This window comes from Cladophialophora bantiana (assembly GCF_000835475.1).
Source record: "Cladophialophora bantiana CBS 173.52 unplaced genomic scaffold supercont1.9, whole genome shotgun sequence".
In the NCBI taxonomy this organism is placed as follows: Eukaryota; Fungi; Ascomycota; class Eurotiomycetes; order Chaetothyriales; family Herpotrichiellaceae; genus Cladophialophora; species Cladophialophora bantiana.
In genome coordinates this window covers 141812-168563 of record NW_015971583.1, presented here as the reverse complement: position 1 = coordinate 168563, position 26752 = coordinate 141812, and the positions used below count along the sequence as shown (strand labels likewise).

Genomic DNA, 26752 nt, shown 5'->3' with positions numbered 1-26752 from the left:
TGGGCGGGAGCGAAAGAGCATGTTGAGGATCAGCGATTACTGGCATGTCTGATCGCAAGGCTACCTAGATTTAGCTACCTTGAGCTATCTTTACAACTACCTAACACCTGACTACTTTGCTCAATACCATGATTGCAAAGACCCATCGGTGTGCCCATCGGTTTGTTGTTTTAGTTCCAAGGAGGGGAAAATTGGGTGCTGAGAAGAGAGTGCTGAGAGGTGAGTGGGTGGGCTATGTCGGTCCCAAGGCATCAGGCCATCACCTGGCTTTTCTGTTGTCATCTCAGATCGTGATTTCCATCCTCTTCAGAAGACACAAGGACGAGAACGCCGCAATTCATGGCCCTCTTCGAGAAAGTTCTTGCGTGGGGGAATTTTTGACTCGTACTGGCGCCATCCGCCATAGAGATTGAATGGTGCCTGGGCTGGTTGCCACCACCACGACGTCTACAAGTAACAGTGCTGTTGAGATAGCTGTCGCGTCATCAGAAATGAATGGTGCCTGCTGAATGTCGCCGGCAACGCGCAACCTTCCATTTCTATTTGGGCGCCAAGAACCGAGTGGTCGGGCAGCTGCAAGCCCTGGAAGCCCTGGCAGCATAGCACCAGCGGCCATCACGCCCACGCCGCCCACAGCGACTCCGGCCCCCAAAGTTGCAGGCGTGGCCACCGCAACTGCATCACCACTGACGCTTTCGTCCCAAGATTTGGCCAACATTCACAACTTCGATAATATCACTCCCCATTTTACTCACCACCCTCAACCGCACCCTCCTCGCAAATCCCTTGACCTCGCTCTACAGTCCTCTGCCCGAACCAGCATCGAATCAACCCGCTCCGATTTACTTCAAGATCCTCTTCCGCTGACCTTTGCCCCGACCATGGCGGCAGCACCGGGGGGCTACTCGTAAGTTTCCCGCCGCAAAGTGTCAACAACTCGATGAGCCCGAGTGTCCTCTGACAATTTCTGCAGGATCAACGTAAACGATCCCACCCTCATTTCCCTTGTCAACAAACTCCAAGATGTCTTCACAACCGTCGGGGTACGTCATCAATCAATGCAATCCCACAGTCGCCAGCTGTTCTGTTCCCCCAAGCTGACCGTCTCTCTGCCAGGTCCAAAATCCGATCGATTTACCTCAAATTGTCGTAGTGGGTTCGCAATCCAGCGGCAAAAGCTCAGTCCTTGAGAACATAGTGGGAAGAGACTTGTAAGCGCAATCCTACCGACATTCTATCCCGGCTTTCCAATCAACCCGCTGACCCCTGTTCCAGTCTGCCTCGAGGCTCCGGAATCGTGACTCGCCGACCCCTCGTCCTGCAATTGATCAACAGACCAGTTCCGGCCAAACTCCAGACAAATGGCGTCACCGAGGAGGAGATGAAGAAGACCACCGACAGTCAAGCCAACGTGGATGAGTGGGGAGAATTCCTCCATCTTCCGGGCCAGAAATTTCATGATTTCAATAAGATCCGGGATGAAATCGTCAAGGAGACAGAAGCAAAGGCGGGCAGAAATGTCGGCATTTCACCACAACCCATAAACTTGCGGATATACTCGCCTAATGTGCTCACACTCACATTAGTGGACTTGCCCGGCTTGACAAAGGTCCCTGTGGGAGATCAGCCACGAGATATCGAGAAGCAGATTAAAGAGATGGTCCTCAAGCAAATACAAAAACCCAATGCGATCATTCTAGCGGTTACAGCTGCGAACGTCGATTTGGCCAATTCAGACGGTCTAAAACTGGCTCGGGAAGTCGACCCTGAAGGCCAAAGAACAATTGGTGTCCTGACCAAGATCGACCTGATGGACGCCGGTACCGACGTGGTTGATATTCTTGCCGGCCGTATCATCCCGCTCAGGCTTGGCTACGTCCCTGTCGTCAACCGAGGCCAACGCGATATTGAGAACAAGAAGCGAATAGATTTGGCCTTGAAAGCAGAAAAGGAATTCTTCGAAAACCACCCCTCTTACCGGAACAAGGCTTCATACTGCGGCACTCCGTACCTGGCCCGAAAACTCAACCTCATCTTGATGATGCATATCAAGCAGACACTCCCAGATATCAAGACCCGCATCGCGACATCTTTGCAGAAATATAGCCAAGAATTGGAGCAGCTGGGTGCCGGTGACCTACTCGGGAACAACAGCTCAAATATCATCCTCAACATCATTACCGAATTCGCCAACGAATACCGGACTGTCTTGGATGGAAATAGCGCCGAACTGTCGAGCAACGAACTTTCAGGCGGTGCCAGAATTTCCTTTGTTTACCACGAGCTGTACTCGAACGGTATCAAGGCCATTGATCCATTCGACCAGGTCAAGGATATCGATATTCGAACCATACTCTACAACTCGTCTGGCTCATCGCCTGCTCTCTTCGTCGGCACCACTGCTTTCGAACTTATTGTGAAACAACAAATTCGACGACTCGAAGAACCGTCGCTGAAATGTGTTTCTTTGGTTTATGATGAATTGGTCCGCATTCTGAGTCAGCTACTGCAGAAACAGCTGTTCCGGAGATACCCCCAGCTCAAAGAGAAATTCCACGGCGTCGTCATTTCGTTCTTCCGCAAGTCAATGGAGCCGACGAACAAGCTGGTCAAAGATCTAGTGGCAATGGAAGCGTGCTACATCAATACGGGACATCCCGATTTTCTCAATGGTCATCGTGCGATGGCTATCGTGAACGACAGACATAATGCCAACAAGCCGACTCAAGTTGACCCCAAAACTGGTAAACCACTGCCGCCGCAGGTGCCACCTCGGGCCGCATCACCAAGTTTGCCCACTGATGGCTCCGACCAAAACTCGGGGTTCTTTGGATCATTCTTCGCCAGTAAGAATAAGAAGAAGATGGCCGCCATGGAACCGCCGCCAGCGACGCTCAAAGCCAGTGGAACACTGTCCGAGCGAGAGAACCAGGAAGTGGAGGTCATCAAGCTGTTGATCAACAGTTACTTCAACATTGTTCGGAGGACAATGATTGACATGGTACCGAAAGCAATCATGCTTACTCTTGTACAGTGAGTGTCAATGAATGCATACGCCAATTCCCCCCGCTAACAAAATACTCAGGTTCACCAAAGATGAAATGCAACGAGAATTGCTTGAACAACTGTACAGAACACAGGAACTCGACGACCTCCTTAAGGAGAGCGACTATACTATCAGACGACGCAAGGAATGTCAACAAATGGTGGAAAGTTTGAGCAAAGCCAGCGAGATTGTCAGCCAAGTGCAGTAGAGTGGCAAGTGACAGCGGGCGTCTCAGACAGCATCCCTGTCTCCGGAACAAAAGCAAACCGAAGGCGTCTCTCTAGCATGTGCTTGGAAAGGAGGCCGCATTCCGAGTTGTGTAGGAGGCCGGAGGAAGGACGGCCGCAACGGCGTATAACGAGACACAATGGAAGAACGGGCGGCAACCGGTCAATATCGGTTTTTGACCCGCATTTTTCACGCAATCAGCTTTCAGCAGTTATGATACCACAGCCCTGCCGCATCTGTTTTCTGGAGCGATTTGGATTCGGGGCGGAAGGTTTAGATTAGAATGTGACTGACCAAGAACACGCTACGAAATCAACATCAGTGATGGCACCGATGGTGGAGGGTGTTGGTGAGCGCAGAGGGGACAAGAGCAATTAATGGGAATTGATGGCGAGCGACAATCATTGGAGTTCATGTAAGGATCCGCCAGCTGGGCGTCATAGGATACAGATGAACTGCCTAAGGTCAGAATGACATTCATTCAGCTTTCTGTCTCATTACGGAGTACGAGGAACATATTGAAACCGGTTTTCGCTGGTCCAAAAGCGACACATGTCTTATCTCAGCCTTGCGCTCCGCAGAGTACGCAGTGGGTGCGCTGCGTCATTGCTTGGCAAGGCAAGGCTGGCCATCGTAAGCCATCGACACCATTCCCATCGCACGTCTCGCACACAGGCAGATTTTATTCACTGCCTTTGCAAAATGTGAAGACAAATGACCAGAGCCTGGCGCGCTGCGATCTCACGTGGAAGCAAGTCCAACTGTGCGCGCTAGATCAATGGTGGGCCGGATTTCACTTCCCTCCACTTCCAACCTCAATGATCTGCGTTGATCGGTAAATGCCGACCTGTTCTGCTTCTAGCATCAAGCTCTGACGCCTCTCGTTCTCCGATCAAATAGGGCCATAGATCCCTTCGCCTGAACAAAATTACGAGATCCATTCATGGCTGGACGATATATTCCGCCAGCCCTCCGCGCGAGAGGTGGTGGTGACGGCGGTCAGAAACCTCGAAGCGCCAACGACAGCGAGAGCGGCTCCTGCTCTGTGTCCTCGGGCCTACATGGAGGAGGTAAGAGTCGACAACTCACCGCGCGATCAGACGCTCTCCCAGACGGAGATCTCTGCTCTGTGAAAGAAATCGAGCGCCATTTCTGGCCGGACCCAGAATGTTGGACCTCGGGGGGAAAGCAGAAGACGCTGCATGATTCTGCTGCGACTCAGGGAGTGTTGAGTTACGTCCTGCTATTCAAGGATGCAAATCCCCGGTGGCAGGATGATGGAATCATCTTTACAAAGTCGAATTTGGAGTTGTTGCCCGCTGAACTTGCTAATAAAACTACCGAGAATGGACTTACGGATGAGGGTGGCGATGCTTCTTTCGCTTCGAATGGTACCAGTCACGCAAATAACGGTGAAAGTGAAAGAGGTGGACAGGAACATGAAGGGGTCAAACAAGAGGACACACTTGTATCTGCTCCTACCAAATCCGACCAACCACAGCAGCTACAATACCAGCACCCACACCCCATTGCAATCTTCACACAAGTCCGCCGCTCCCAAGGAAATTCCGCTCGTACCTTCAAATTCGCAGGCTACTACCGCATCGTGCGCCTTTCCTTCCTTCAACCCCACTCTCCAGGGCTGGTCCGCATGCTGGAGCAGAAGTGGAGTTTGACAAACCCGCGCACGGGACAGGTCAGACAGAGACAGAGAGATGCGAGTGCGTGGCAAGGGTCTTTGAACATGACATGGGCAGTGATCAAGTTTGAGAGGGACGGAGAGGCGATGAAGAGTCTAGGGCTCCTGAAGATCGAGAGGGTTGAAGATGAGGACGTCGAAGACTTTGAGGGTAGACCAGGGGGCGGTGGTGATGGAGGAAAGAGTAGGAGGGAAAAGAAGGGAGTCAATGAGCTGCTGAGGGAGTTGAGGATGGGTGATGAGGCGAAGAAAGTGAACAAGCAAAGAGACCAAGGCGGGAAAGGGACGCTCAATGATGGTGTGAGTGGTGCAAACGAGTAGGCGCCCTGCATCGAGTCTTGAGAAGGAACGCCAACAACCTGCCTGCCCAATGCTCAGCAATTCAGCAAAAACGACCCGATCAGAGGGGGGAAATGAACGAGGACTTGAATTGAGATTCTATCCGCCAGGTCCAGGGCCTTCTCCTTCTTCTTCGCCGACATCATCTCGATGTCCCCCTGCCACTGAGCTTACCAAAAAGAAAAAGGAAAAAGAAAAAAAGGGCATGTACGAAATATCATCCCCTCCACAACTCAAAATCGAAACGGAAACCGAAATGGAAAAAAAAGGGGAATGGCTATTAATTGAATGAATGGAATGAAACCAGCAAGCACTTTCGTACTCGGTCCTTCAACCACAAACCACGCGCACCCATCGATACTGTGCCACTGTCTGCATACCTTGCTCACATGTTTTACTCTCCTGGGGCTTACATTTATGGCTTCCACGCTTCGGCATTGCTCTGTTCTCGTGACTCTGACTGACGAACTGCATGAATGGCTATCGTCCGTGTGATTGGAATGGGAATCCGGAACGGAGGCGGAGGGGAATATGAAACAAACCCTCCTTACCCTTGCGAAGCTTGAAACGTAGCTCGTATTTGTGTACTTGTGGGGCATGCACCCTTGCAGATGTACCAGTAACAAGTACAAGTACATACTGTATGTAGAGTGGCATCATGCAATCATCACCCGCACATGGCGAGATGGCGAGATGGCGAGATGGGTCAAGATGCAGGGAAATGGTGAGACGGAAACGAGCCGGGAAACGCATTATGGCTTCATCTTCGGTTGGAATGACAGAGCGCCATCTTGCTTCTCCCTACTTCCTACTTCCTACGAACCGAGCGAGCCAATCGTTCAATGTCTAATAGATTGCTACTCAATCTGTCTGCAAGATAACTGTCTGGAGAGCCTGTTCTCTGTAAGCTCGACCGGTTATGTAGTACATACAACAATGCCCAATTGCCCGTATGCAATAGACGAAAAATGTCAACAAGATAACATGTGCCGGCGACTGTCGCAGTCCACCGTGGGGTATCAATGCCAATGAGTGAAAAAACAGATGAAAAGATTCCCTTCCCAACCGTTGGATGCAAAACCTCCCAACACCCTGCCACGTCATGATCATGGCCCACGATCTAGGACTGTCTCCATGACTTGCCAGCCCATGCATGCGACCCCTGTGGAAAATATGCCATGAAATTGCGCCTTCAACATGTTCCCCTGTGATGTTTTCGGTAGCTTTCATCCACTCATTGTCACCACTAATTCTCATCTCTCATTGGTCTCGTCGTGTTTCCAATCGCACAACGATCGCTCTGTTCAGACTCGGAAAATTCGCTTCTCGAGAGGGAGAGTTGCCTCGTACTCAGCAACTTCGTCCCTCAACGCAAGACGATAAGTTTGCGGAAACCGATCAATGTAAGACTTCGGAATGTTCTGTTGCGTCATGTCCTCAACCCAGCCCCATTTCTTAAAGGTCGTGTACATTTTGCTGAGCTTATTGACATCCACATTGCCAAACAACTGAAACTGGGCCTTCCCGACATTCAGCACCTTGAACTTGGGATTGTTCTCGCCAAGCTTCTCAAGGTTGTATTCCACAAACAATGCGAGGCCGAGGAAGCAGCGGGCCTTTTGGCACTTGTACAAGTCGGAGCTCATAGCCAAAACCTTGCAGAGCTTGACCTCTTCTGGATGAAGACCGGTGCAATCGCCAATGTCTTGAAGCTCTCTGATGTCCTTTAGTTCCTCTGCCGTGAACTCGCAGGGAGACAGGTGGACAGATGGTCCGTTTTCTGGCAGCATGGCGTCTTTGAAGGCTTCATAGTTGACTTTATCCTCGGAGCGTCGGTTGAGGGTGTCTTTAATATTCCGGCAGAGTGACTCGCTTGGTCCCCTCGGCTTGTCTGAGTTGCGGGTTCTGGTGTTCTTCGATTTGCTGTCTGGGCCTCGTTGAGTTGTCTTCGGTTTGCTATCAGGGACCACTTTGGACTTTTTGATGCTTTTGATGGACTCGACCTCATTTGCCTCTTGATCCCTGGCGACTTTGACGCTGACCATTCGGGACTCTTCCTCTCCCTGGTAGTTGCGTTTCACTCCTCTGGTTCTGCTGAGCGGTTCGCCAGTGGCCTCCAAGACAGTATGTACGATGTTTGCCTTCTTTTCCTTGGGGGAGGGAGCTGTAGCTTGGCGACTGGGTGGTCGTTCGCTGGTAGTGCCAAGTTTTGATTTCAAACCAGGTCTAGCTGTAACGACTGATCTGGTCACCCCTCGGAGAGACGATTCTGGGGGAATCCACTCCAAAGGAGATGGGCGGCCATTGAAGAGATGGTTTCTGATGTACAACAAGACCGAGTCCATGTCGTCGGCGGGGTACTGTGGGAGGAGCCCCACGAAAGCCAGCCGCTTGAGGCTATTCCATGGCCCCGGCGAGCACGACGTGGGGTCCCATACCGTGTCGGCCCCGAGGCCGGGCTCGTACCAAGTGATGCGGTATTTCATGAAAAGCTCCAATCGGTTGAGAAGCTCGGTTGCACGAACCAGACGGCGCTCTCTCGGTACCATTCCCTCATCAACATAGTAGATCTCGTCAGGGTATTGGCGAACCACCTCACGGAATCTCTGAAAGCGCTGAAGAATGAGGTCGTAGTCTTGGGCCGTTCTCAGTGGAACAGCCACTTGATAATCGTCGGGTGCCCAGGAGGCGCGGGGTTGAGGGATCGGTTGAGGAATCGAAACCGGTTCGGGCCCAAAGAGTCCCGGTCCCTGAATAGAGGAGGAGGAGGATTGAGAAGGGCTTCGCGACATGCCGGGAGTTGGCGGGAGGGACCCCACATTGCCAAACACCAGCACAGGGTCGTTGCTCTTGTTGTCTTGCGAAGTGATGTCGGCAAAGTCGTGCACCGGAGGGTCGGGAGGAGTGATGAGATGGTTCTGGGTGAGTGCCGCCATGTTGTTCTTGCATGTAGCAAGAAGATTCGGTCCCTCCTGGGAAGGGATGAGAGGCTCGGAAGCCATGTTGGTCTGTTCTGATGGAAACGAGTTGAGGCGGATTTTGGGCGCTGAGTCCCCGCGCATGTGAGATATCTGGTCCACCTCTTTCTGATCAACAAGTTGCGGTTGGTGAAAAATGGGACTGAGCGGAGGAGAGGGGATGGATATATGATGTTGCGCCGTCACGAGGTTGGAGGTCCTCCTGGTGAAGTAGGTCCTCGTCGATGGAGAGGCTAGCGAGTACCGCAGTTGACCCAGGTTTTGAGTTGGAGGTTCCGTCGGTTCGCGATCTGGCTTTGGCTGTGAGTCAAAGGCAAAGCGCACAGTGTCCAGGGTCAGTGGGTGTGGCTCAAGGCTGAAAAATTGGTGCTGATAAATGGCAGAAGGCAAGATATTTGTAGTCAAACAGATATTCCAGGCGGGCCGCGACCCCCTCAATAGAGCGATAAATGGGGGAGAGTTAGTATTGTGAGTAGAAAGGATGTTTGACTGTTGAATGGGTCAATGGAAGAATTCAATGGGGAGGAGCAATTGGGACAGAACAAATGGGTGATGGTAGACCAGTATGAATAACAGGTGCGACAGCGAGTGAAGGTGGTGGCGGTGGTGCGGCAGGCAGAAAACATGGCACTGCAGAGTAATCCATTGGGAGGGGATGAATCAGGATATGCGTCATTCTCAGGTGGTACTACGGGGAGGCGAAAAGCAGAGAAGGTCAGGCAAACAGATTGAACAATCAAGTGTTTGGCAGTGCAGCACCACGACCTTGTGATTTGGTGAGCAAGGCCCTGCTGGAGTGCGGGTGAGAGTGAGTGGTGGCGGATTGCGGGATCAGGCGGTGACTAAAGTAAGAAGTCAGAAGGTCGGCACGGCGAGAGCATAAAAAGCGTCAGGAGCCTGAGCCTGAGCCCGCGCGAATCCAGGCTGGTGCCGGGTCAGGCAGTGAAGGAAGACAATGGTTCGCATTGGAAGTATATGGTAAGAAGCAGTCAGGTGGCAGAAGACACTCGAGAGGAAGAAGGAAGAGAGAGGAAACGTGTGTGGCGGCCAGAGGCAGAAAGCAGAGGCTGCGGGCTTGGCACAGTGAGTCAGAAGACACCCCTACTCGGTACAAGGGCGCAGATTCGATCGCAAGGCCTGGCACGCTAGGCCGACTAGGGCCATGCTAGCTCGTGACCAGGCTCCACGGCACTCGGTGGGCCCGGGATGTCCCGGATCAACTCTATATCCGGTATTCCGGCAATGCAGCTGCACGGTATTACGAGGTACTCTCGGTGCCTATAAACTGGCCACATCCCCCAGCTGCCATCTTGAATGAGACGTCGGTATTCGCTCTGCTTGTACCTTGGGGCTTTGTTTTTTTTTCTGTAAATGGAGGGGCTACCAGTTCTAATTTGTTTTTCATGTCGATTATATACTTATACTCAGTACTTCCTCGTATTGTATTAGGACTGCGGATACGGCAGGTTCCCACTACTCATACCTGTGGAACACTCGGCCAAACTCTGCCATCAAAAACGGCGTGCCATGCACGTGGCTACTACCGACCTTGTACCGATTGAAGATTCCCTAGCTTCTGCTGCATACTGCCTACCGACATGCACCCTTCTCCATGACCCATACGGCATTGTTCTACTAAACCGGTAACTTGAACCAAACTGGAATTCCCATCCCCGAAACATCTCCCTCCTCTACCCTCCTCCTCCGCATTGTCCTACACCTTGCATATCATCTATATATACACCGACACGAACCTCAACCTCGTCAAGAAAGTTGTGTAAGTTGCTTTGACTCCATTCACTGTACTAACTCCAGCCTCCATTTCCCGTTGTCCTCGTCGGTTTCGGTGGCCAACATCCCAACACAATGGCTTCCCCTCCCGCCCACTACCTGTTACCCATCTTTCCTGGATTCCAACTTCTCGACCTCGCTGGTCCACTGGATATCCTGAATATACTTTCCGCTCAACTTGATCCGGACAAGTATGCTCTTTCTTTGACTTTCATCGCTGAGACACTGGACCCGGTCCCGGTCAAGCCTATCCCGCCAAAATCGGCCAGCTGGACGTTCGATCTGCCAAACGCGCTACCACAGACGAACGGCAAAATCAACACCAGCTTCAATGAGTATCTACAACCAGACATCACCTATGCAGACTATTTGGAGGCCCTCGATGCTGGCAAACCAGGACCCCGCGTTGACGTCCTTCTCATTCCCGGCGGCATCGGCACTCGACTAAAGCGAGTTCACCCAGATGGCAGCAAGACATCCAACATCCAGAGTCTTCTCGACTTTGTGCCCAAAGTGGTGCCCCACATAACGACCGCCATCTTGACGGTTTGTACGGGATCCGATGCACTTGCACAGACTGGGTTGCTCAACGCCCGCCGTGCGACTACCAACATGTCTCGCTGGGCAGACACAACACGCCGTAATCCCAAAGTTTCGTGGGTAAATTTTGCTCGGTGGGTCCGGAGTCTTCCGTCTGAAGCGCAAGGTCACAACAGCGCCCCCATCGAGATTTGGACTTCTGCCGGGATAAGTGCGGGCATGGATCTGACTTTGGCATTTGTCGCGCAATTCTATGGAGGACAAGACGTGGCCAGAGGCCTGGCAAAGGCTCTGGAGTATGACTGGCGCGAAATTGCAGAGGGCGAGATGGATCCTTTGTACGAGAAGTATTATGCGGTTTGACCTGTTGTTTCGTTCACTCGCCCGGGAGTGGGAATAACTCGTCGGGAGCTAGTTATTTTGACCAAGTGGATGGCCCGTCTACAAAGGGACTTTCGAGATTTTCGCCGTTCAAAAAGGGATGCGACATTTGGAGACCCAGATGGGTCCAGGTGGAACTCTAATACAGCTCTTTCCTTTCCTTGGTACAGTCGAGGCCATTCTTTTTCTCGATAAAATCAGTCGGTCGCGACATCCGAAGTCCCAGGTAATTCTCCATCCCACAAGCTTGAACCATATCCACTTGATGGCGGAGCCAAGCGGGGACATGACAGCCTCGTTGAGTTTGTTATGTATTTTATCAGCGGATCAACCAATCATGCGCCACATGTGGAGTGGGCGCTCGCGATTTACATCGGAAATGCTCTTGACCCAGTACCCAGACCAGTTCAGCATCCAACACCATCATCATGTCCAACCCTCATTTCTCGTCTCAAGTTGATGAGTGCCACCCAAGAGCGAACTTCAGCCTCTTTTCCTCGCCCTGTTTTCCATAAGGAGCTACGGCTCCTTGAGACTCGGTCGTTTCAAGCAATGGACATTTTCCCATTCTCCCCTGGTTCATTCACCACAGGGAAGCCAGAGGAAAGAGAATTCTAGGTCCAATGTCAACCTAGATTCTGCAAAGAGAGATGGTATCTTCTCCAGCAGCTCGACTATTTTTCAGTCAACCGAGTGTGTCTCTAATCAAATCGGTTATACACGGAGTGTTTGGTTGATGCGCATTGTTCACAGCCTCAAGCGTCTTTCGCCTCAACTTACATGTACCCTCGTCTCCGATCTCGCAGGAACTGCATCTCATTCCCTGGATATTTACATTTCCACGATGTGTCTATCGCCAACTTCAAACGCTATCCTCTTCCAGCTTTGCAGGAGTACTTCTTACTACTCTGCCCTTACATCGTACGAGTTTGTTCTCCGAGATCTCCTCGAGCCTAACCCATCCCCTCGACCTATATTGCGCTACCCTTGTTGATCGCTTTTATCCTTTCGTTTAAGAGCCATTTGATATGTGTTTATTTTGCGGCACTCCCAAGTGCAATATCGGACATTGGGCCGTTACGGACCCAGAGCCTCCCCATACCATCAACGTTTACCTTGAAGAAGTTGAACTCTTGCGATGCGCCTGTGTCAATGTTATGGACAAGGATTGGTATCCTAAGGAGGGATTCAGAATATTCGGGTACCGTTGCTGCCAGGCAGCTCTCACTAAACTTCGTGTCCTTGATGAGAAAAGGAATTGCCATAAGCATTCCACAACATGGTACGCTTCAGAATGAATGAGGCCCACCGACCTCACTCGACATAAGGTCAACCACAAATTCCATTGCGTACACAACAGGAGAGACGTTGTCTTGAACATTACCAACGATAATGAAAAAGACAGATACCAGGAAGAAGATGGGTGGGGATGCGGGTGCGCCTCTTCCCTCAAGCCAATTCCCTGTACCTAAGAGCCTACGATGACAACGGTAATTACGACGAAAAAGATAGTTCCGAGGAAACGGCCACTATAACGAACTTACGGGATTGGCGATGGAGACGAGCGTACGTGTCAGCGAAACGGCGCTGGCTCTCCACCTCCTCCCCGTACCAGCGAACTCACCTTTTGTAGGATCGCAGAATCGAAAACACGGAGGGCATTAAGACCGAACCTCAATCTAGGAGTGTTCCAATGCCATTGGAGAGGACCAATTATTAGCTAGGCGGCCTCTACCAGTATATCATCAATCTGTACGATTACAGCGATACGATGGAAACCAGGATGACAACAACCACAACGACAATAACTCTAACGACAACGACCACAACTTCAACAACCAGAATTCAGCACCCGCTTCGACAGGAATCATAATACTTGGTAATACAGCTCGAATTCAGAACACCTACCTCGCAAACTCATCAGAACTTCTTTCGGCGGTCGCCAACCTCTCAAACGATGCTCGTATTCTCGAATTCCCTGCCACACCTACTGATATCGAGCAAGCAGCCAGACAATAAGTAGACACTGTCTCACAACATCTGGGTCTTCACGGTATAGGTTTCGCAGCAAAGAAAGCGTTGAGAACCCACATCGGCTTGAGATAAGGGAGACTGCCAGTCTTCATAATACAAGTACAGAGGCAACCGCTAAAGCCTTGGAAAGCGGGCCGCGTTATCAACGGCGACGCTCACTGCGGGATACCTTACTGGGGATTGCTTTTTCGTGCTGGCGTTCTTCCTGCCTCTCGAGATATTCCATAATTATCAACTCCGACCTTGACAAAACATCCCGGACCGTCCTTGGCTGGGACTAGTTTCGGCTCCCACTGTTCCGGTGAATGTCCGCTTCCTTGTCGAAGAATCTTGTGTTTTGAACAGTGGCTGGAGCGACAGGAGACCCAATGCAAGAGAAGGAAACAATAATGGCTGGGAGCAGGCCCCGAGCGAGCGAGTGATGTATCTCTTGGCAGCTTTGTATGCGACTTGGACAGCGGCAAAGAGCGGTAGGCTGCAGGGGTTATTCAATAGGCCTAGCTTCTCACTTAGGGGGGACGCCTCACCAGCCGTTACTGGCTGGGGCCACCAGGCCTGGTAACCAGGCTGCAGAGGGCACCTAAAACAGGTTGATAGGTTCGTAATAATAGGTGCCGCCTTTGGTGCATTTGAAGGCGCTGTAGACTGGGGGGCTTGTTGTGGAGGGGCCCTTTACCGCCCCTTCCCAATGACGTTATAAGAAACAGGAAGAAAAAGCCTTAACATGGGGTCGCGTGTTTGCTTTCCTCACTCAGACGATCTCAAAAGCAAGGAAGTGACCCCGCAGTGACATAACAGGTTGCTGCAGGCGTCAATAAATATAGGTGCCTGGCCCTGCTGTACCTTGTTTGCAACTGCTCTTTTCCACTTCCACCAAATACTTCTCTGTCTTTATCCGCTCAAAGCCCCTCGCGACTCGATACCAGTTTCGCCTCAATCGAAACCTCCAAAAATGATCCAAAACATCCTCTTGCAGCTCTTCCTGGCTGCCCTCACCCTGGCTGCTCCCCTGACCGACGGCGGTGACGGGACTTTGCACACCACAGGGAAGGACATGATCGGCTACGGGACAGGCGGCGGCATTGTTGGGCTGATTGTTTTGGTCCTTGACGTCTTGGTCTTCAGTATGCGCTCACTCACTCACTCACTCAACTAATTTAGGCCCCCTTTTCCATAGTCCTTTTCCCTTGACTCAGAAGAACGAGAGGAGCATGATGCAATGCCACAAGAGTGTTGGAACGCATTTCGATGATTGCAAAACGCACTGGCTAACAGTGAACCCCAACAATAGTCGAGGTCCTGAAGTCAAACCGACCGCCAAGTCACAAACTCCTCTGGTGTCTCATTGTCTTCCTCTTCCCCATCTTGGGAATGCTCATCTACTTCCTCTTCTCGAACCGCGAGGCTCATAAGACTGGTGGCGCCTACGAGCCTTTGCCTTGAATTGGAGTCGTAATAGAATGGCTCCTTGAGTTCGGACTACGAAGATCAGCGGGAGAATGGTGCTGCTCTGCAGGGGGACTAGAGAGTTCTGATCGTGTGATATATGTGGTTAGAAAAGGGGGATAAAGGGCGGCTGGGTGACTTTGTACGGGCCGGAGTAAAAAGGCTGAGGATTTGTCGCGAAGATTGCGAACACAGAGATCATGGTGGAATTTGGAAAGCGGTGGGCGATGACACGTGAAATGACGGCCATGAGGTCTATGATGACAGCGAAGGCCACTCCTTGATCATTCCCTTTGGAATGTCCAGACCATCAACTTGTCAGTGTTTTGCATCCTCTGGTCATTGCAAGTTTCAGCTGCCTGGTGGGCGTTCAATTCTTTTGCTGTGAGACATTAATAAACACATAATGGTAGAAATCAACATTAGTACAATCCCTCGGTCGTCCGTCTTCAGGTAGCCTGAGCGGCAAAAAGGAGATACATCTTCCGCTGAAACATGGGGCTGGTGGCATTTAGTCTCGATGGTGTTGACCGGGTTAATGATATCAAAGCGTCCGAAGACCTATGTATAGTATAGCAGAACACCAGCGCAGAAGGAAACTCCATCACAATCATCATCATCATCATCATCATTGGTGTGAGGAACTCACCCGCCCACCGCTCTGGACGCAGCGGAACCGTAGCCAGATCCGCAACGGGAGCTGGAAACAACAGACAAAGACATAGGCAGAGAGCCCATATAGTGCCACACATCCATGTCGAGTACGTGGCCTCTAAAAAATGCTTGCACGGAGTATGCCTACCTCGACCAAGGCCTTTGTTCAACTCCATCAGCGCGATGCCCTTGCCCCAGGCAGGTTAACCCGCTGGCGGCGAGGGATAGGTCCCAGACCCGGTCGTCGATTCCTCTTCGAGGTTCGGAACTTCCTTTGCAGTAGTCTGGAGGAAGAACGTTAGCTCATGATATCTGACAGTTTACTATGCCCAAGGACTTTACTTCTGACATCATCTTCGCTCTCAGCTCTCCGTGGCGTCTCTCATCCTGTGCAGACAGAAGAGTGTTGATCCGCCGGTCAATCTTTATGCTTTTGTACCAATGGCTTTTTCTGAACGACGAATGAGGAGCTGTAATGACCCGAATGAATTCTCGGTCACTAGGAAATGTAGTCAGAAAAAGGCAACCAACATGGTGGTGGTGATGGTGGTGGGAAGACGCTGGAAGGTCATCAGTCATTATCATATTGGGAGGTATCCTGGCGGGAGACCCTATCCTGCAGCTCAGCATCATGAGGCAGGAGTGTTACACAAACCTAAGCTGGGGCTGTGGAGCCTCGAGAACGGCAATTCCGCAGGTAATTCCAACGGAAAGCATGGGGGACTTGGAAGGGAAATCTTAAATGCCACAGCCGTTTCTCGGCAGATAGTCCAAGTTCAAACTTCTCCATTGAGCGGGCTTTGCCATTCACTTGGCGGAAGCATTTTCCTTGCAACTCACGGAGAGAGATCATTCATGAGTGAAGGATAGGGGATGGAAAATAGGCGAAGCAGAACAGACTGATTGAGAGTCGGCAGTGACCATTCTTGCCCTTCATCGCCGGCCACGGGCCAGGTCAACATGGCCCTCGCTTGCCAAAGACATGGATCGGAGGCACGATACCTGCTAGCTCGAGCTTCGAAAAGCCCGCGTATCTGTAGGTACTGTACTCGGTAGGGGCATGGAGTGCTCGGTAGACTTATGGGGAACTGCACTCACGCGTTAGGCCATGCATCGCGACCGACCGTTGACACATGTCAGATGGAGGTGGTCGAGGCCTTAGCTGTCGACGTCGAGAAGGCCCAACCAGGCATTGAGCCGCAGCCCGAGAGCCCCTGCGGCATCCAGCTTGCGCCGAAGCCAGGCCGCCTTAGCGGCGTCATCCTTTGCAACTGCGTCACTCTGTTTGGCCCTGTATGCGAATGGGCGAACAGCCAAGGATACACAACATCCGCGGCAGCTAGGTTTGAGACCGGCTGTGTGTAACTAGAGAGCTGCGAAACAGTTGGATCGGTCGTCCAATTGGTATCCGACTGTTTTTCGCACGGCTGCATATTCTTGACAGGTGATGTGTTGCAGGCAGAGAAAACGAGCCATGGGCAAGGATTTCATTGCTGTCTTCTCGCCCATTCAGTTGACTCGTGTCTGGCTTTCATTCTCCGCTTTGCTTGGATAGCCCTTGAATCGCCTTGCTGGTTAAGTGCAAGTATTCTGCTCCATTTTCACCGAACATCTCCCAAGCTTGTTGATGTTCAAATGTCTCGGGGCTGCCCAAAATGCCAGTCTCTGATAGCGACAGTGCGTTAGAGGCAATCGGTGATCCCGTGGTAAGTGGCGACCTGGAGCCGTCCTCTGGAAATTTAATCGCAATTGACTGGTACAGGATGACGGCAGCGGCCCAGCTGTGGATGAGACAGATTCCGGATACTGGGACCGAGACTCTACTACACAGTCGGTGACAGCAAGCATCTACGAGTATGAGAGGCGGTATGATCGCACCTATCACTCCTTCCATAGCGGCAAGTATTTGATGCCCAATGACGAGTCGGAGCAGGACAGAATCGACATCCACTACCATGCCGTCCGTCTGTCGTTAAGGAACACTTTATTCTTTGCCCCGATTCCCAATCCACGGGCAATTCTCGATATTGGGACTGGAACAGGTGTATGGGCGCTGGACGCTGCTGAAGTCCATCCGGATGCTATCGTCATTGGCACTGATTTGAGTCCAATTCAACCACATTTCGTACCAACAAACTTGAGCTTCGAGATTGCAGATGCCGACGAAGAGTGGACATTTGGCCATAGATTCGACTTGATCCACTCCAGGATCATGAACGACTTCACTTTGCGAAGTTGGCCTCATTATTTCGAGCAGGCAATGCAATGGCTCACACCGGGAGGGTGGGTTGAATGCCAGGAATCCGACTATAATCGTCGGAGTGACGACAACACACTCCCCCCTAACAGTCGGCTCACCTTTTGGGAACGTGAGTGGACGAGAGGGATGCAAAAGACGGGTCTGGGCGGGTTCTGCAGACCTGAGCTTGTTATGGAGCAGATGCGGAACGCAGGCTTTGTCAATGTCAGCTGCCGCAGGTTCAAAATCCCCATAGGCCCCTGGCCCAAGGATTCAACGCTCAGGCAGGCAGGAATGTTTGGCCTTGTCAATATACTTGACGGCATCCAAGGACTGAGTCTGAAGGTATTCAGGGAACTCCTGGAATACTCATTTGAGGAGCTTGAGGCCTTGTTGACGGACTGTCGACGAGAGGCTAGAGACCGTACTGTCCACAGCTACTGGCCGCTGTAAGTGATCTGAGCCTTGCTCCCTGAACGGTTGTGCCTTCTGCTGACAGTTTCTTAGATTTGTTATACTAGGACAGAAGCCCATTGAGGAGCAGGCTCAGGCAGGTGCCTCGTAACAGCTCGTAAATGTACTGGATTGTGGTTTGTTGGTTTCGGTTGATACTTGAGTTACCCGAAAGGCGGGCGACTGGGACACGAGGTGGCGGTCGTTTGCTTTTAGAATAGTCCGTCTTGCTGAACTGGATTTTCTGGTCCTGGAGATCGGCTTCTGGTGTGTGATGTCGCCAGTGTGACCGATACCAAGTACGTGCATCCTCCAAAAGGGGCTTTGGTGACGGGTGGTCACCGGCGGCAAAAGCATGATCCTCTTCTAGCTCCTCACTGGCCACCTGGCTAATAGCTAGCGGGCTAGTATTAGTATTTTGGGATACTTTGGTCTCTGCAGTTTAACAAGCCCAAAGTCTCCTTATTCCCTGCTACCCTGCCAAAAGGCTCAAATGCAACTCTGCGTCATTAGTGGAGAATCCTTCAACGTACTTGGACATTCCCCGTTTGCCTCGACGAAATCATGGACCGTGGCATAAGAAAGCGCTTGCGTTGTTCGTCTCCCGCCAGGCCATTGAATGGACCTTGACCTCTGTCAGCCTCGAGTTTCTCGATTTGCCCGCATTGATGTGAGTGGCTTGGTGGGCACCTCGACGGACATTGACGCCTCGCTTCTCCGCCATGGCATCCGTCCTCCAGCTTGCTCTTGCTGCGCTTCTGGTAGCATGCACTTTCCCCAGTGCACAAGCCCAAGGTCAAGTGTCAGTAGCCACGAACGGGACAGGGCCATTGTCGCAGTACAAATCAGTAAGTCCTTCCTGCATCCAACCAGCTGTTACTGACGGTCAAGACAGAGACCCGACATTTATGCACCTTTCCTGAACATTTCTCTTTTCGACGAAGATGCCGTAACTCCTGGGTATATCTTCCTGAGTCCGTACCAGACATTCCAAGAGGCGATCTACATTTATGACAACAGAGGGGTCAGTTCTGCATTTTCGAGAATCCAAGGGGAGACAAACTGATATATGTCAGAACTTGGTTTATTCGGGATATGGCTCGACCGGTGGTGGCCCCAGCCACAATTTCCACCTTTGTTCAATCAATGGGACGGACAATCTCTGCTACATCACTGGTGGTCAGAATGTTGGATATGTGCGAGGCTACGCTGTGGTCCTGGACGACACCTTCACAGCCAAAACCTCGATCCATTCACAGGGAGGAGTGGCCAATTTTGACGAGCATGAATTTAACGTGCTGCCCGACGGCTCCTCTCTGTTTACACTCTACAATCCCGAGCACTATGACCTATCCGCTTATGGTATCACGTCGGGACAGGGCTGGATCATGAACAATTTCTTTCAGCGTATCGAAATTGGGACCAATCGATTGCTCTTTGAGTGGTCTGCCTTAGACCATGTTCTGCCCAACGAGACTTTTGTGATGCCAGATACAACCGAGGTTTCGGGAGATGGATTTGGGCCGACAAGCCCCTGGGACTATTTCCACATTAACAGCGTGGATCAGAACGTAGATGGAGACTACCTGGTGTCTGCACGCCACACTTGTGCCATATACAAGGTGTCCGGACAAGACGGCCACATCATTTGGCGACTGGGCGGTATAGCGTCTGATTTCAGCTTCCCGACGGGCTTGAATTTTAGTTTCCAGCATGATGCGAGGTTCCGCGAAGAAAACGAGACCACCACTATCATCTCGTTGTTCGACAATGCCTCAAATGGATACAATCAAACCTCCCGCTATTCTTCGGGCATGGTTTTGAAGCTCGATCATACTATGAATTCGGTCACGCTCCTTCAAAGGTTTGTTGCACCATATCAATTCATCTCCCAGTCGCAGGGCAATCTGCAAGTCCTTGGACGCGACCAAGACTGGCCGACTTCAAACGTATTCATGGGATGGGGCAAGAATGCGTTTATATCTGAATACACGCCCGATGGGCGCATGGTCCAGCAAGGACATTTCGCCACGGAAGGATCAATGCATTACCGCGCTTTCAAGTACAATTTTACCTCCACTCCCACTGATGCACCGGCTCTGTACACATATGCACACAATACTAGTGCGCCGACATTGTCCTGGATGAGCTGGAATGGCGCCACGAAGGTCGCGCAGTGGCGCGTCTACTCGAGTACATCGCGCGACGGGCCTTGGAAGGTTGTTGGCACTGTCCATAAGAAAGGGTTTGAAACCATGTTCACTGCACCCAAGTATTATCCTTGGACTATGGTTGAGAGTCTCGATTTCAATGGCAATCCATTGAAAAACAACACGAGGCCGATCAAGACATTTGTCCCCAGCGCGAAACTCGCTGCGAAATGCAATGGCTCAGGATGCCCGGCTGCTAGCAGTTATAGCAATGGATCGCACAGCTCAAGCCAGCCGGGAAGCTCTTCGCCTACAAGTTCGAGCGCGGGCGCCTCGACACAAAAACGAAGTGGTGTGGAGGGCAAGTTGGGCTATGCGGCCATGTTTGGCTTCGGGGCATTGATCGCATAGAGCTGTATACGTAATGACCTCACCATGCCAGGTAAAGCAGAAAGACTCACGGATCCAAGTTTGTGAGAATAGCCACTTCCCGCAAACCACCACGCCATCAAGTCACTATATGAAGAGGCGTCATTTCTTTTTTTTTTTTTTTTTTTTTTTTTTTTTTCCCTTCTCTCTTTTGCCTGTGACGCACCTTCGTCCAATAACTCCTTTTCCAGAACCTCGAGCGATGCGAGCCCGAGACCTACCTAATACCAGACAAGACAAAACTTATCTGCTTGGGGCAATGTTCGCGGGCCGCCGAGACGTAGCGTTCTTGCGAGCCGTGCTTCGGCCGTTAAGTCTGTGTGGCGGGGCCGAAGGCAAGAAATCCTGCTGGCGAGTTGAGTACCCAGTAGGGCGACTCGGCACCATTGCAATGGGCCCCGAAGTTTGACTTCCAGCAACACAAACAGGATCCATACATTGTTGTAATGAAGGGCAGACGGGCTCATTGTATGTGAGTAGACTATTGCTATCCACTGTGATCTGAGCGGGTGAAACAACAGTAAGTCCCTGCCGCGTGTATAAGTAGCAGGTGCCGACCACAGGTGCGACCCATTCCGTTCTATTCAATGCTCAAGAGGCCACAGGCAATGGTCATACCAATTTCTGGCACAGCACCCCTCTTGCACCTGATAGAAGTGAAAAGGATATCGAGTCCAGACCCGCACATCTAACTTCTTTTGTATCGATACTATTCCAGCAGGGTTCTGTTCTGCACCGATATCTACGCCGAAGAAAGGCGTCCTGTGCCGTCCGAGAAGACCGGTCAGGAAATCCTTCAGACCGATGCCATTCAGTCTCGCTATCGTGGGTGCGGGCCCCGCTGGTCTCACACTTGCCCGCCTCCTCCAGGTTGCCGCTCTCGACATCTCCATTACCATCTTCGAAAAGGACGCAAGTCCCACGTCCCGGTTCCATCAAGGCGGCTCACTCGACTTACACACGAACACCGGCCTCGCTGCCCTCAAAAAAGCCGGGCTATGGGAAGAAGCGCTCAAGCATCTCCGTTATGACGGCGAGGAATTGTTCATCGCGGATAAGAATGATACGGTTATCTTACATCTCAACAATCACCCCAAGTCCAACAGGAAAGAGTCGGAGTTGGATTACGAGAGGCCGGAGATCGATCGGGAGGTGCTGAAGGATATGTTATTGGAGAGTGTTGAGAGTGAGTGTGTGAAATGGGGCAAAACGGTGCAGTCGGTTGTACCAGAGACCGGTGTGTTGAACTTTCGCGATGGGACGATCGCTGGTCCATTTGATCTGGTCGTCGGCGCTGATGGAGCGTGGTCCAAGGTACGACATGTCTTGACAGATGTAAGGCCACAATATGCGGGCATCTGTGGCTTTGAGAGCCGCATCCCGAAACCGAATGAGGATTACCCAAAGCTCTCAAAGATGGTCGGCAGGGGCAGTTATTTTTCATACTCTGACGGGAAGTCTCTGACTGCACAGAGAATGGGTGATGAGTCGATCAAAATTGGCATGTGGGTGAAAATGGAAGACGGCGAGAGCTGGCCTGCTGATATGCTGGCCGCTTATGGTGACAACGAGGAGAAATTGAAAGACATAATCCTGTCAAATTACCAAGACTGGACACGCCAACAGAAACAACTGATCCGAGTCAGCACCAGATTTCGACCTTGGCCGCTCTATGAGTTACCTGTTGGAAATACCTGGGAACACAAAAAGGGATATACGCTGATTGGAGACGCTTCCAGCCTGATGACGCCTTTTGCGGGGGAAGGTGTGAACAAGGCGATGAAAGATTCACTCGAGTTGGCTGAAGCCCTTGAGAATGCTCTCAAGGAACAGAGAAATTTGGATGAAGCGGTACGCCAGTACGAAGAGAATATGTTTCCGCGGGCAAAGAAATATCAGAGAAAGACTATGCGGAACAAGCAGGGCATGTTCAGCAAGGAAGGACCTGTGGTGTTTCTGGTGGGCATGGTTGACATGGCTGCGGAGGAGATGGGTAAGGATCTCTCCAAGGGATGGCTGAGTTGGGTCCCGTTCAAGACGATGATGTACTCCTGGGTTGTGTCCATCCAAACCTTAGGAGCTATGAGGAGGAGGGTGAGTGATTGGTTTTCGAGGGCATAGGCCCAGAGGGAGGGGCGCAATCTGGCCTGCCTCGCCGGCCAAGACCCGCCTCATGTCACAACTTCAGGTACCTAGCTCGGTTCATTCTGGAATGTACATAGTTTCAGCAAGACGTTGAGTGTAAAATACATATATGAGCTCGGTAGCAAGCTTGACCTCGTTGACCTCGTCAGCCTCGTTTGAATTGCCTTCGTACGGGTATTGCTCCACCGTATTTAAGAGCCAGTAATCCTCGTGATATGATTGGTGGGCACCATGCAGTCGTCAATGAAAGCTGCAACCCGTGAAACTTCAAGAGCTTCTTGTCGACGCCACCACATTCATCTCAACACCACTGCCTTTCGACTTCTAGAGCTGGGACCTGCTCGACGGGTTGTGACGGAATGCGGTCTCAGCTTCTTCGCGCCGCAGGGCGCACAAGACCTTCGCTGCCCCCAACAAGGCAGGCGGCGACCAGGTCCTTTACCTCCTCCACCAGACGAAATGCCGAAGTCGAACTCACTATTGATGGCAAGAAGGTGTCGATAGAGGCTGGCTCGGCCCTGATCCAAGCTTGTGAAAAGGCAGGCGTGACAATTCCGCGATACTGTTACCATGAGTATGTCCTTATTTCCCCCATTATTCTGCAAGACCGGTCTGTGCTAAGCCATTGAATTGCTAGGAAACTTCTCATTGCCGGAAACTGTCGTATGTGTCTAGTCGAAGTCGAACGAGTCCCCAAACCTGTTGCGTCCTGCGCATGGCCAGTCCAACCGGGCATGGTTGTTAAGACCGATTCACCAATGACCCACAAGGCAAGAGAAGGCATCATGGAGTTCCTCCTGGCCAACCACCCGTTAGATTGCCCTATCTGCGACCAAGGCGGCCAATGCGATTTACAAGATCAATCGATGAGGTATGGCGCCGATCGTGGCCGTTTCCACGAAGTCACCGGCAAACGTGCCGTCGAAGACAAGAACATTGGACCTTTGATCAAGACCTCGATGAACAGATGTATTCACTGCACAAGGTGTATTCGGTTTGCCAATGAGATTGCCGGTGCACCAGAGTTGGGTTCTACCGGCAGAGGCAATGGAATGGAAATCGGCACGTATTTGGAAAGGAACCTCGACACTGAACTCTCGGGGAACGTGGCCGACCTCTGTCCCGTTGGTGCTCTCCTGCCCAAACCAGGAGCTTTCAGCTATCGTCCCTGGGAACTTACCAAATTTGAATCAATCGACGTGCTGAATGCCATGGGCTCAAACATCCGAGTGGACGCCAGAGGTATGGAAGTCAAGAGAATCCTACCCAGACTGAACGATGATATCAACGAAGAATGGATCGATGACAAGACCCGCTTTGCTCTTGACGGACTGAAGACTCAGAGATTAACAACGCCGTTGATCCGAAGAGATGATAAATTCCTTCCGGCCACATGGGAACAAGCTCTAACAGAGATCGGCAACGCATATGCCAGGATCAAGCCCGGCGAGAACGAATTCAAAGCCATTGCCGGCCACTTGATCGAAACGGAATCCCTGGTCGCCATGAAAGACTTGGCGAATAAACTGAACTCTGACAATCTCGCTCTTGACCAGCCAGGAGGCGGCTCACCAATCGCCCACGGTGTTGACATCCGAGGAAACTACCTCTTCAACTCCAGGATCTGGGGTATTGAAGAAGCCACCCATATGCTCATCATCGGAAGCAATCCTCGTTGGGAGGCGGCTGTGCTCAACGCCCGTATTCGGAAACAATGGCTACGTTCCCCCCTTGAAATTGGATATATTGGCGAACCATTTGAGAGCACATTCGAATTCGAACACTTGGGCACCGATGCCGCAGCTGTAAAGAAGGCACTTTCTGGTGACTTTGGCAAGAAGTTGGCAGAAGCCAAGAGGCCCATGATTATTGTTGGCAGCGCAGTCGCCGAGCACCCAGATGCAGCAGCGATTTTCGAATCAGTGGGCTCCTTCGTAGACAAGCACCAGGCCAACTTCAACACCGCCGAGTGGCAAGGATACAATGTCCTTCAGCGAGCGGCCTCCAGAGCAGGAGCTTATGAAGTGGGCTTCACCGTTCCCTCCCAGAAAGTTGCCGAGACAAAACCCAAGATGGTCTGGCTGTTGGGTGCAGATGAGGTATCCGAGGCCGACATCCCCAAGGAGGCATTTGTGGTTTACCAGGGTCATCACGGTGAGACTGGTGCACAGCTCGCCGATGTCATTCTTCCTGGTTGCGCATACACCGAGAAATCTGGCACTTATGTAAACACCGAGGGTCGTGTACAACTCACTCGCTCTGCGGTCACGATACCCGGAGCGGCGAGGACGGACTGGAAGATCATCCGGGCAGCTTCCGAATTCCTGGGTGTCCCGCTTCCGTACGACGATTTGGAGGTTTTGAGAGATCGTCTCGAAGAGATTTCCCCGGCGCTCAGGAGGTACGATACTCTTGAGCCGCAAACGTTGACTGGCTTAAGTAAAGTGCAACTGGTGGATGCGAATAAGGGCTCGAAAGCCACCGGACGGAAGCTGGAATTGCCCATCAAAGACTTCTACCAGACTGACGTAATTTCGAGAAGGTATGTTACAAGGAGGCGCCCACATTTCCACCAACGCCAGATCCCTAGTATATACAGGATTCAGACGCTAACCAGGTTCTAGTTCACCAACAATGGCTCGCTGCAGTGCGGCCAAGGAGATGGGCAACTCTGAGACCAATTTCATGGCCCCAGGCGAGCCAAACGAACAGATTTCGTATGGTTAAACATAAACTTGATGCCTAGCCCTTGATGTTTTCTTTGAAGGAACGCAGACAGCGGCTACCTGGATATTTTGTGGGTGATTGAGCAAGAAGACAGACGAGTGAAGGCAGGCAGGAAGAGGAATGGAGGCGGATCGTGCGGTAGAGAAAAGACAAGCTATGAGTCGCTCGAGCGGAGGACAGATTTATCGCGCAAAGATGCTTCACGGGGGAGCTTCGAAGTCCTACACGAGCCAAGATGAAGCCAGAAGGTCGATTCTCCTTCCGCCCTGCCTTCTCATGATGTGGCTTCTGCTCAAGCACTGTATAGGCATTGAAATCGGCGTTGTTGATTTTGACCGAGAAGTATTCGATATGTACATATCAAAGCGGAGGTAAAATCAAATCGAGAATTCTGAGAAACTGCCTGTGGTGCTCAAGGGGCAGATGTGCCCAGTGTAAAAGCCATGTCCGAACCAGGTCGACAGTAAAGACAATCTGATTGTCCAATTGGTCCTTAGTGGAGTCTGCACAGAGTGCTCTGCTCAGAATTGTTCGCGGAGGTCTTGATATGCAAGACTGAAAACAGGTCATTCCACGACCACGTCCTTGCTCGTGTCCAATTCCTCAAACCGTCTCAAATCCATCTCCCCTTCAAGAAGCGGCTTGACATACGGGTCAAATGTCTTCCAATAGGGATTCTCCAGGTGGTACTTCTGGCTGCTTTCCTGTTCGTACCTCTCGACAATGGTGAAATCTCGTTCGTCGTGGACAGACTGCATGACGAACCACGACAGAGTTTCCTTGTCTTTGGAGTACACGCGGGAAGCTTCGATGAGCTTGTTTTTGAGCTTTTGGACGATGGCCGGATCCGAAGATTTGGCTCGGAGGTGCACGGTTATTGTGTAGACCATGTTTGTCAAAATCTTGGAGGAAGTTGAGATGGTAGGTACCATGGGGTGAAAAGAAAGCAGAGGGAGTCAACAAGTGGTAGAAATATGCTCACACCTCCACGTCGTCAAGATTTTCCTCAGAGCACCAAACCCCGCCTGACTGATTGCCTGATTGAGAATGGGTGAAGTCAGGGAAGGGCTGGTAGGATATTAGGTCGATAGGATGGGTTAACGCGAATCTGGGTAGCATGAGACCAAGACTGTCCTGGTATCAACTCAGCTCGCTAGCTGACTCGTCGATGAGCATAACAACCCTGGCTCGCGTTGACAGAGTTTAACGCGACAGGAACAAACGTTGTCGAAGGGACGACGCACGTGGAAGCGAGGATGCGGATCTCGGCCCATCGAGCCAAATATTATTGTTACCGCCTATGACGCTGCGAGACGCCCGCATCTGCATTATTTCTCACGAACTTCTCTCGACTTCTCCGCCATCGCGACCTTCCCATGGCTTCGTCCCCACATCATTGGCCCTCGTTCTTCAATCCATCTTCGAGTCGCTCGAACACTGCAACAGATGACTACGGCTAAGAGGCAGGATGCG

General features: G+C 51.6%; 10 protein-coding genes across 10 annotated transcripts; 8 read left to right on the top strand and 2 right to left on the bottom strand.

The window, feature by feature from the left end:
- Positions 1–509: 509 nt before the first annotated feature.
- Positions 510–3254, top strand: Z519_06353 (vacuolar protein sorting-associated protein 1; the record flags this gene model as incomplete). Its single annotated transcript, XM_016764093.1, has 5 exons — positions 510–907; positions 974–1043; positions 1117–1211; positions 1276–3033; positions 3086–3254. The coding sequence occupies 5 exons, from the start codon at positions 510–512 to the stop codon at positions 3252–3254; spliced, it is 2490 nt and encodes an 829-aa protein (XP_016619175.1).
- A 963-nt stretch (positions 3255–4217) lies between these two features.
- Z519_06352 (uncharacterized protein) lies at positions 4218–5294 on the top strand (the record flags this gene model as incomplete). The annotated part of the gene is made up of 1 exon (XM_016764092.1): positions 4218–5294. The coding sequence occupies one exon, from the start codon at positions 4218–4220 to the stop codon at positions 5292–5294; it is 1077 nt and encodes a 358-aa protein (XP_016619174.1).
- Positions 5295–6616: 1322 nt separating this feature from the next.
- Z519_06351 (uncharacterized protein) lies at positions 6617–8314 on the bottom strand (the record flags this gene model as incomplete). Its single annotated transcript, XM_016764091.1, has 1 exon — positions 6617–8314. The coding sequence occupies one exon, from the start codon at positions 8312–8314 to the stop codon at positions 6617–6619; it is 1698 nt and encodes a 565-aa protein (XP_016619173.1).
- A 1842-nt stretch (positions 8315–10156) lies between these two features.
- On the top strand, positions 10157–10984 carry Z519_06350 (uncharacterized protein; the record flags this gene model as incomplete). The annotated part of the gene is made up of 1 exon (XM_016764090.1): positions 10157–10984. One exon carries the CDS (start codon positions 10157–10159, stop codon positions 10982–10984), a length of 828 nt encoding a protein of 275 aa, XP_016619172.1.
- A 3004-nt stretch (positions 10985–13988) lies between these two features.
- Positions 13989–14479, top strand: Z519_06349 (uncharacterized protein; the record flags this gene model as incomplete). The annotated part of the gene is made up of 2 exons (XM_016764089.1): positions 13989–14160; positions 14328–14479. The coding sequence occupies 2 exons, from the start codon at positions 13989–13991 to the stop codon at positions 14477–14479; spliced, it is 324 nt and encodes a 107-aa protein (XP_016619171.1).
- A 2312-nt stretch (positions 14480–16791) lies between these two features.
- Positions 16792–17828, top strand: Z519_06348 (uncharacterized protein; the record flags this gene model as incomplete). The annotated part of the gene is made up of 2 exons (XM_016764088.1): positions 16792–16842; positions 16899–17828. 2 exons carry the CDS (start codon positions 16792–16794, stop codon positions 17826–17828), a joined length of 981 nt encoding a protein of 326 aa, XP_016619170.1.
- Positions 17829–18550: 722 nt separating this feature from the next.
- Positions 18551–20389, top strand: Z519_06347 (uncharacterized protein; the record flags this gene model as incomplete). The annotated part of the gene is made up of 3 exons (XM_016764087.1): positions 18551–18676; positions 18724–18852; positions 18905–20389. The coding sequence occupies 3 exons, from the start codon at positions 18551–18553 to the stop codon at positions 20387–20389; spliced, it is 1740 nt and encodes a 579-aa protein (XP_016619169.1).
- An 822-nt stretch (positions 20390–21211) lies between these two features.
- Positions 21212–22528, top strand: Z519_06346 (uncharacterized protein; the record flags this gene model as incomplete). The annotated part of the gene is made up of 1 exon (XM_016764086.1): positions 21212–22528. The coding sequence occupies one exon, from the start codon at positions 21212–21214 to the stop codon at positions 22526–22528; it is 1317 nt and encodes a 438-aa protein (XP_016619168.1).
- Positions 22529–22911: 383 nt separating this feature from the next.
- Z519_06345 (NADH-ubiquinone oxidoreductase 78 kDa subunit, mitochondrial) lies at positions 22912–25279 on the top strand (the record flags this gene model as incomplete). The annotated part of the gene is made up of 3 exons (XM_016764085.1): positions 22912–23126; positions 23190–25094; positions 25177–25279. 3 exons carry the CDS (start codon positions 22912–22914, stop codon positions 25277–25279), a joined length of 2223 nt encoding a protein of 740 aa, XP_016619167.1.
- Positions 25280–25845: 566 nt separating this feature from the next.
- Positions 25846–26169, bottom strand: Z519_06344 (uncharacterized protein; the record flags this gene model as incomplete). The annotated part of the gene is made up of 1 exon (XM_016764084.1): positions 25846–26169. The coding sequence occupies one exon, from the start codon at positions 26167–26169 to the stop codon at positions 25846–25848; it is 324 nt and encodes a 107-aa protein (XP_016619166.1).
- Between the last annotated feature and the right edge of the window lie 583 nt (positions 26170–26752).